The sequence below is a fragment of the Gouania willdenowi genome, chromosome 6 (genome assembly GCF_900634775.1).
Source record: "Gouania willdenowi chromosome 6, fGouWil2.1, whole genome shotgun sequence".
NCBI classification, from domain to species: Eukaryota; Metazoa; Chordata; class Actinopteri; order Blenniiformes; family Gobiesocidae; genus Gouania; species Gouania willdenowi.
Window position 1 is genome coordinate 41,423,885 of NC_041049.1, and position 10,546 is coordinate 41,434,430.

At 38.3% G+C, this 10,546-nt stretch overlaps 1 protein-coding gene across 1 annotated transcript in view; it reads left to right on the top strand.

Annotated features, from left to right (window-relative positions):
- The window catches only part of LOC114465818 (microtubule-associated serine/threonine-protein kinase 4-like), a 31,993-nt gene extending 24,825 nt beyond the window's left edge, over positions 1-7,168 (top strand). Inside the window, exon 3 of the mRNA XM_028451079.1 lies at positions 6,571-7,168. Within this exon, the coding sequence (XP_028306880.1) occupies positions 6,571-6,734 (164 nt within the window). The 3' untranslated portion in view covers positions 6,735-7,168. The remainder of the gene's footprint in view (positions 1-6,570) is intronic.
- Positions 7,169-10,546: the final 3,378 nt, after the last annotated feature.

Consider the following 10,546-nt stretch of genomic DNA (forward strand, 5'->3'; position numbering starts at 1 on the left):
TCTGTGCCAGGAGGTGCTGTTCTCTTGGTCTCTAGTGGAATAAACCTTTGCCGGTAAGGAAGGAAGGACTCCAGCATTCCCTCCTTTTCCTGTTTGGTCCACATTCATTGTGGACCAAACAGGTTCATTGTCTGCAGCAGGACAAATGAAAGTAAATGAAGAGTAATTTTGATTTACTATTTTTATTATTGCGCAGGAATAGATTTAGATTTAATTGTCTGCAGGGAATTGGGAAATACACAAAAAGCATGACTGGAATAACCAGCACTCATGTTTACTACACACAGGGTGTGAAGGTGGATAATTCAATACAGTAAATAACTTCATCCAATCTTTAAAACTAGTCACACCCTCAGAGACACCTGAAGTCATTTATAAAGCACTTTAATTATCACATAAGTCACTTGTCAAACTCGAGGCATGCATGCTGCATTCAGCCCACCAGAGTCTCCATTTCAGCCTGTTGGAATGATTTTACTCACAGTGAAAATGACCTTAGAAACTTTATTCATTTATATGAAGGAAATAACAAGAATTTTACCTACATTACTTACATTGACATGAATCAGTGTAACTGACTACTTACACATAATAAAATAATATGCTTAAAAGCACAACGGTGATGTACAAACATCTGAAACATTACTATACAGTGTTTTACTTCTTAATTCCTGTTTTCCCAGTCATTTTCTCTTTCAAATTAGCAAAGGTTAATGCTAAATGCGTCACATCTACTTAATATTGACTCATGATGCATAGCTCGTTCCAAATATTCATAAATGCATGCATTACACCTTAAGAATTGTAAATACAGTTGTTTACATATGGAATTGTTTAAAAGAGGCCACAATAATTCAGTATTTTTCTGGTTCGACCCACTTGAGACTGAACTTGGCTTTGTGTGCCTCTGAACTAAAAAGAGTTTGACATGCCTGACCACATTAATCCCAAAGCTCTTTACAATATCAGCCACATTCACCCATTCACACACACATACCAGTGGTGACAGCGTTCCATACTAGCCATTAATCTACCATCGGAAGCAAATTAGATGGACGGCACACCATGTTTTTTAGCCTTTAGTTTAGAGAAGGGCCATAAAGTCCACACTGGAACATGCCCAAAGCAGCTTTTTGAACTGTAACCTAATTAACATTAGCTAGAATACTAATCTTTATTTTTCACAATTGTGGCTTTGCCTTTAACAACTCGGATATTTAGACAGCAACCTAATTTGTCGCCCTTTGTTTTTAACAAAATACAAAATAGCTTGTATTTATGGCTTTAAAGGACTGTTAGGAGCACTTTACTGCCACTTATTGAGCTGGAGGACAAAGTGTCACAACATGGACAGGATATGAGACTACGGCTGTGTTTGAAAAAAATATCTAAGCTCAAACATGAAATTTTTGATATAATGGGGTCACAATCCAAAAAAGCTTGGGAACCACTGCACTAAATACTGTTCAATTCTTTCCACTTATTTACAAAATTAGATTCTTTAAAATTAGTTATCACTCATTAATTTTATGTTTATGCTTTATAGTTGTTTTAAATAGTTTTCTAAGCAAAATGTTGTTTTTGGACAAAGGGGGTACTTGGATTCAGAAATAAGAGAAATGGGGTACTTGAGCTAAGGAAGTTTGAAAACCACTGCATTAGATAGTTTGAAAAGATTGAGTATACAAGAGATAACCGGATGTATACTATATCGGGACAGTTGCACATACTTAACCGCCCCATAATACATTGCGAGCGGAACATAACCATTTTCAAAACAAAAGTATCTCTTCTTATCGTCCATTAGTTAAAGACTTTTGTAAATAGGGCTCTGGTTTTGAAGTTAACCAGAAGTTTTTGGCAGTCGCGGGTCTGAAAAAATCTCCAAAATATTGGCATGAAATGTGTTGTGTGAGTTTTATGGATCAAATGACCACACATTGATTTTGTACTTGGTCTATTTCCTGATTAAAATGCTTTCAGAACTTTCAAAGGTGGGGAATCAACAGAGATATTTAGCCTCCGTGTGCTTCAGGCTTTTGACATTGTAGGTTTGAAATTTATCTTGGAAAACTTTGAAGTATACTTCAGTGGGAACGGTCGGCCATCATCCTAATCCATCTAACCACACTTATAGTATGTAGTAGACAGTATATACTTATTAAGTTTGTAGTGCATAGTACGGAATATGCCATTTCGAACACAGCCTAGATACCAACAAGAATGGATTGGACAGTCACTACAGGTCTAGCAAACATCATTTTAGGCTCTTATAAACAAGAAATTACATTAAAGATGTTGGTCAAGGTTGATTAAAAACAAACATATGCTCCAAACTGAGGAGCCTCAATGAGGGATATGTAATCCGCAAATGGTTTGAATCAGACACTTTTGATGGAAATGTTTTTTTTAAGACTCTAGTTCTAGGTTTTGGTAGAAGCCAGTACATTTATCAACATGTCCTCTATCCAATCAAAGCCTGGGTTTGTAAATAAAGTGCTGTTATCTTCAAGGCCAGATAAATGTATGATGTGTGGTTGATAGGGATGTAACGATTAATCGTAAGGCAGTTAAAAATCGATTCATAGGTACCACGGTTCACATCGATGCTCTGAAAATTGAATCGCAGTACTTTTTTTAACCAGCAGAGGGCGCTATATATTAATCATTCCAGAAGCGGACGTGACGGGCGGAATCTGCTACTATTTTCTTTCTGGCCGCCATTTACTGTTAAACATGCTCATAAATGATTCTTTCCTTCTTTAGCACCGAAAGAATATCTGTAATATTACGTGAATATCTGTAAAAGTCAGGTTTTTCTATTAACTCTGTCTGCTAGCATAGGTTCTCTTTTTCACTGGTGGAATAACTGCATGCCAACCTACCACTGGGTTACCAGCGCCCTCTGCTGGTCTGAAAAATATCTGACGTAAATACAGTAAAATGACTTTTTTTTTTTTTTTTTTTTAAAGTCCAATTGTTAAGGCACAAAATACATTTTCAGTTACACTTTTAAAAAGAAAAAGAACTATTACGCAGTTTTGAATTGTTTATTATAGAACCAGAATTTAAATTAATAGGCTTCTTCATTTGTATCATTCCTTTATTTATTTCATTCAAGATTTATTTTTAGTTAAATTGCATCATTTTGAATAGTTTATCAAGGGATTCTTTTGACAATGAAAAATAAAAGGAAAATAGTATAGTATTTTCCCCAAAAAATTAAAGGAATATTTTTAAGTCATTTGTCAACATTCCCATTTTGTAAAATAAATCGTGAGAAAATCGTATCGTGTCCCCAGTATCGTGAATCGAATCGTATCGGGAGTTGAGTGAATCGTTACATCCCTAGTGGTTGATATTCATCTCGGAGTATTTTTGTTGCTTCTTTCTTCTGCTTTGCATCAAAGTTGACCAAGTTAGAGACACAAGAAAGGACAGTATCCTCAAATGGATGCATTCTCTACCAGAAACTTGATGAAAGGTGTACAACGCATTTAGTGTAATCTAGCTGTGAGACACTTAACTCATTCAGTGTCATTGACTAGATATCTCGTCATTTCAAATCCAAAATACCCCCAGCCTGTGAGCCAGATAGCAAAATAATAGGTGACATGTAGGAGAGGCAGCGCACCTTTGGATGAGAGATCATCCATGCTCAGCAGAGCTAAGAGGGAGAGAGGAAAGGAGTTTACGAGACAGAAAATGGCGCTACGTGCAGAGCTGACGTTCCCAGCTGCGCACACTCCGACCAGAGCAAGTGTGGAACTCATGGATAGTCTGGCGATTGTGAGATAAAACCATAAAAAAACGGGGTAAGCAGTGACCCTCTGCATGTCCGGGAGGAAGAGGAAGTTGTGTGTGTGCAGACTGACGGGAGAGAAAGTTGGCGGAACGCCAAAATACAATACATAATTTTTTAGTTTTATATAAGGAAACGATGTTCAGATGTTAGAGTTGTCACTAAAGCAAAAAAAAAGCTTTAAAGTCACTGTTTTTTTTTACAAAAAGGCTTTTTTTCTCAGCTTTTTGCTCTGAAACTGAAGATTTGTGTAAAACTTGCTCTATTCAACGGCTGATTACAAAAGAATGAAATGAGAAACAATTTTTTTTTGTTGGTGAAAGTAGAGGCTTCAATCTTTCAGAATCTGGTGTCAGATTTCAGATAGTCATAGTAGAAATATTCTGTGGGTCTTTAAAATCAGTCAAAATGCTCAAAAACGGCTGGCACTGAGGAGGGTAGAAAATGGAATGGCTGGCACTGAATGAGTTAATATTAAATCCTGTGTTCATAAGAATTGCAGCTTCTTTTGTTGACTTGTTGCCACATTGTGCTGGTAGTGGTTATGTCACCTCAGCGTTATCACTGATCTCTTAATGTGCTTTCCTCCTCCTCTGGCCTAAATCGACCTGTTGACATCCGGCCTGTGATTACAAGGTCAAACGCCTCAGATTAACAGTGTAAGAAGAGATGACGGTGGGGATTTGGAGGCTTTGTTTCTTTTAACCCATGTCACCATGACACCACAGGGAGGAGCTACAGCGAAAACTGTTAAATTAAACAGAGCTGCACCTTTTTAAGTTGTTAAAGCACTTCCCATTCAGGAAAAGACCAAAAGGTTCAAATTAAATTCAATTAATTTACATTACATTTTCTAGTTTTTCCATAATTTATTTTAGGTGATACTAGTCAAATCTAAATTGAGTGGCTCTGAACAAGGTGGAGTTCTCATGAAATAAAGGTATTTCATAAAATGAACCTTTTTGCTTTAGCTTTTGTTCAAACACAGAACTCCCCCCCCTTCGTAAGAACATAACAAACAACTTCAGTATCACAATCATGTAACCTCGAACTTTCCTTTGCATTTAATCGATTATATCATTTTAAAAATATCTGCCATTTTGTTGTCACATGACCTAAATGTGCTGCTCTGATTGGCTTAGATAGATTTGTCTGCTTCTGCTGTGAAACGGTTTTGGCTTAAAACATGAACTTTGAACCTCTTTTTACCAGCAGAAGTCAGTATTTCACCAAAATGGGTTTGGGCTTTGAAAACAGAGCTTTTCCCCCAATTTTATTTTTTTGTCACATTACAACCACCAATGTAAAGGTATTGTAGTGGAATTTTATGTGCTATATCTAGACAGCTGTACTATGCTGTATCATTGTAAAGTGGAAGGAAAATGATTCTTTGTTCACAGCATCCTTTATTTAATCTGATGGCACACAAATAAAATCAACCAAGTGCCTTCACATGTCCTTCGTTAGTGAATTGAGTCCACCTGGTCCATTCCAATCACAGTATGAATACAGTTGCTCTGTGGAGGCCTCCTACATAATGTAGATGTAGAAAAGTAGATAGGAAATGTTTTTTCTCAATGGGCCACAGGAGACACGGCCGTCTTACTGGGAACTAACTACACACAGCAGCCCCTTGCTGTACATGTAAATAAACATGAACACTACCATGTCCATCACATTAAACAACAATACTGTGCCATTCAACTACATCCAGCGTGTCAGTAGATGAAAAAGTCTAGTGTCCAGTACAGGCATGGGCAACTGGCGCCTGGGGGCCACATGTGGCCCTTGGTCTAATTTTGTGCGGCCCCCAAAGTAAATACACAAAACAGCAAAAATACAGACTTACTCTCAGAACGCACAAAGTTTTATAAAAGTACACAAAGGACAACTACTACAAAAATAAGAGAAAATGGACAAAACTGCTACAAAAATGCACAAAATTACCGACAATGTACAAAACGTTAACAGAAATACTGAAAAAAGTCTAAGAACATTAGAAATACACCCAAATGACTCAAAAAATCCCAAACAATGTAAAATTACAGAAAGATACAACAAAACACATTGAATAATGGAGGTAGAAAAATACAAAATTAGACAAAAACAATACACAACTACACACAAAAATATGAGAAAATGGACAAAACGGCTACAAAACGCACAAAAATACAGACATTGTACAAAATGTTAACAGAAATACTGAAATAAGTCTCTAAGAACACTAAAGATACACCCAAATGACTTAAAAAACCCAAACCATATAAACTTGCAGAAAAATACTACGAAACATAAAATAATGGGGGTAAAAAAAATACAAAATTATACAAAAACAATGCAAGACTACAAAAATCTCAGAAAATGGACAAAACACAAAACAACAACAGAAATACTGAAAAGTGTCTCTAAGAACATTAAAGACACCCAAATGACTCGAAAAACCCAAACCATATAAAATTACAGAAAAATACAATGAAACACATTGAATAATATGGGCAGAAAAATATTCAAAATAACTACAAAAATGCAGAAAATACCGGAACAATAAACAAAACAACTCGAATACTTAGATTTGACTCCAAGAACATAAATACAAAAATATACACAAAATTACTACAAAAAACAGTGAATTGCAGATGCACAAAAACGGACGATCAAAATAAAATGTTAAAATAACAGAAAAATGTACCAAACGACAACGTCAAATATACAAAATGACATGTTTGTGGCTTGTATAACTGATGAGTTTCACCTTTTTTTTTTTACAGGAAAGTACCTGTTACTGCCGTCCACCGCCCAGCACTCTCAGGCAGGAGGACATTCGACGTCTGAGACCTCCAACCTGGTCCGGATGCGATCGCAGAATCTTGGAAAGTCAGACCCGTCACTCACCTCCAGCCTGGTCAGTTGTTGTGTAATTATGAAATGTTGATTATGTGTGTGTGTGTTCTACTGAGGGAGTGCTCTGAGGAGGCTCTGGTAATCCTCTGTTATGATTGATAACGCTAATCGATCATAATATTGTCAGTGTGACAACCGTACTTAAGTCGTTTTTTCTGGTATCTATCATTTACTTCAGTATTTGTTTTTTTTGGGCACTTTTTACATTTACTCTTTGCTTCTTTAAACAAGTATTTGTACTTTCTCCTCCTTACATTTTAAAAATGAGCTTGTTACTTTTAAGACCTTCAAAGATGACGTCACCATGTAAAAAGACGTTTTTATTTAGACATTTTTATCTATAATGAGTGCTAAGTTCCCCAGGTATTCATAAAGGGTCACAGAATGAATTTATTTCCATGTACCAGTTTTCCAGAGTGGGTCCGCGGTATGGTTTTCTGCAAGTTCTTAAAAATGTTAAACTCAGCTGTTCTGGGTTTTCTTGAGCATTGCACTTTTTTTTCTCTTTACACACTTTATTTAAAATGTATTTTATTGTGAGTGCTAAATTCTCCAGGTGTTCAAAGGTAACGGATTTAACTTGTTTTCATATACTAGTGTTCTACACAAGTTCTTAAAAAATAAAATATATGGAATTTGCTGGTTTAAAAACCCTGTGTTATTATTGAAGGGACATTTGTTTTACTTTTTTACTTGAGTAAATTTAGTATCATGCTCTTTTTTTTTTTTACTTTTACTCAAGTATGGGAGCAACTTCAATACTTATACCATTTATTTTTATTCAAGTATCTATACTTTTACTTGAGTACTGAAGACTAGTACTTTTTCCACCTTTGCCTACATGTCATCCTTGTGTTTGATTTACTGGTACTGTATGTGTCGTTACATGGTAATTTAAGGTGTTTAATTTGAAAGAAATCAAAGGACAAATAGGGAGTAAAGATGAAAGCAAGACTTTGAATGCTGAATGTGTCTGGATTGAGATGAATACCGTCATCCCGACAGGTGACCTTCAGCCTGCTCCTCCTGGCTTTGGTCCAGATGGCACCGATAGATCCTCTGATTTGCTCTATCAGGGTTTTTTTGTCTCAGCAGCGAGATGCAATCTGAGGCCGGAGCTAATCCGATGCCATGGGGCTCTGACTCATCTGTTGTGTTTGCGCAGCATCGGTTTGAGAAAAGGTTAATCCAATAAAAAGTCAAACCTATACAAAAAAAACACATGCATGTGCATTGAGGGGCATTTATTTGAGCCAGCAGACCTTCAGACTGTCTGTGGAGTGATGGAAAGGCTCTGTAAACTGAAGTGGAAGGAACACCACACCTCTGCTGCACTGTGGTATTTCAAGACACAAATATGACCACTAAGCTATTTCCATCATTCATATCCTGACAATAAAAGCCAATATCAAACACTAGAGGGCGCTAGAGTCTTTGCATCCATTGCTGATTGACTACAGAAGGACCAGAGATTATACAAAGCACGAATGATTCCCTTTCACTTATTTTGCTTGCAGCGTGAATGAATGCAGGTTGTCCTTAACTGGATTGTTCTCCGGTGGATGATGCCTGCTGCTCCTGTGTTGATTCAATTTCAGCTTTACACCATGATGGCCTGAGAGAATCTCTAACCACATTGTCTTTGCCCGAGTTTTTTTGTGAGTCCCAACAGATCGCCGCAGACATGGATCTGACCACCAGCATTCGACTCCACAATCTTATCAAATATAGAGCAGGAGTGTTTGGCTCTGCTGTGATTAAAGCAGAGATAAATCTTTTTTTATTTTTATTTTTTACCTTGTCTGCACATGCTCTCGGAGGTCAACACAATATGTAGTGTAATGTTTTCATGACAGCAATGCATGTTATAAAACTGTGTACCAATTGTTCTTTATTATTCTGTTTTAAAACAAATAGGCCACTCTCAGTGGGGGTCTTATGGGGCGGGCGCGCGAGCCGTGCCCTTGCATGCCTGTGGGTGTGACGTGGGGTGGCCCCTGCTTGGGCGGTTCCCTGCATGGCCTTTGTCTGCGATTCTACCGCATCGGGGCTGTTCACGTTGTATACCGGTATGATGGTCTGGGGGGGGCCCTTGGAGGAGGTCCTGATTTGGACAATAATTAAGGCTCATCGCGTTGGTGGGGGTTGATCTGGGGGCTCGGCCGGTGTGCCTGGGGGCCCGTGGGGGGACTTGCATTGGCACTCTGACGGCTGGGGGTGCGGCTGTCAAACTTGGGCGGGCTGCTGCTGGTACTGCTTCTGTACCTGGCCCTTACTGACCTGGGGTCCGGTCTCTGCTGCCTCTGGGCCTGCTGGCGGGTGCCTGTTAGCTGCCCTCCCCTTGGGGGGTTTGGTGCTGTGGTGTGGGTGGGGAGGTGGGGGTTGGGGTGGGGTGGTGATGCGCTGGGCCTCGGGTGTGTGTGGTGGGCGATGGCTGTATCTTGGCCTGTGGTCTCTGGGGCGTCGGGGTGGGGGGCATTTCCGATAATGTCAATAAAATGAACAAAACAAACTTTTGAGCTGCAATTTCAACCTTTTATATCTTTTTTGGAGCAAATGATCTTTGATTTTTTTTTTTTTTTTTTTAATGATTTTTTTAAAATACAAGTAAAAAGTAGCTCAATTAAATAGTACTTAAAATAAAAGTTACTAGTTACTTTCACCTCCCCATGTTTATTTTTGATACTAGATCTTGCCACGGTTCCCTTTCATACAGTAAACATCTCATGTATAAACTTAAAAAGGAAATCTTGGAATTTAATTTATTTTCCTCAAAGGCATCTGTATAAACTAAAACGTTCGTCAAAACGTACAATTATTATTTTTTAAAATAAAATAACACTAAGCTCCAAGTATAGTTACATTTATGAACTCTAAAAGTGAGAAAATAACCAGCATTCAAGGCATTGCATTTAATCTGACTGGTCGGCTATGATGTGATACATTTGATTGTTTTCTGTTGTCAACGGACATAGTTTCACAATATTCGTTGATCATTTTAAAACAAAAACAATAAATTACTTACGAATTACTTGTAAAATTACTGATTTAGAAAAATACTCAAAAAAGTACAAGTACCCATAACAGCAACTCAATTACAGTAACTTGAGTACTTGTAATCCGTCACTTTCACCTCTGAATTAAACATAGTGTGTCTCCTTCTCCGGATAACAATGAGTAAAATGATGGAGCTGATGCTTTCCTCTGCAGTTTTCTAACAGGAACCTTTTTCTCTCTGAGCCACTTTGAGTCAACATTTAACACCATCATCTACCTATTCTCATTCTCTCCACTGCTTGCACGTCCACTGTGACGCCGCGGTTAACTCGGGGAGAAAATGAGATGCTACTGACCATCTCTCCGCTCCGTCGCCGTCGACGCGAGCTGAATGTCTGATGTTCGCGGCCGAGCTGAACACCTCCAGGGTTCCTCTGTGATCCTGGCTTCAGAGCCAGCTCAGGAAGAGATGATCAGTCATTGGTCGACCTTGGAAGAACAGCTTCCAGCTACCGAATGGAAAAAGATATTTGTGGTGTCCTCTCGTAGTCGGACTGCTGTGGTGGTTTGATGAGAAAATAACAATCTCTCACTCAATCCTGCATTTGTCAGAATGAAGCTGATAAGAACGAGAGACACATTTCTGGCCTCAGTCACGATGAATGAACGGAGGTCTGTCAGTCAGTCCAGCGTGTCATTGTTGTCACTTGGAAGCACAGACAGATTGGGCAGATACATTCATGCTGAAAGAGATTTATTACACAGAGCGCTGCAGGATTTGTTTACTGCCACTTCAGTTTAGGCTGAGCGTCGGTTGAAATGTAGCTGCCGAGGCTTTAGCTCCAT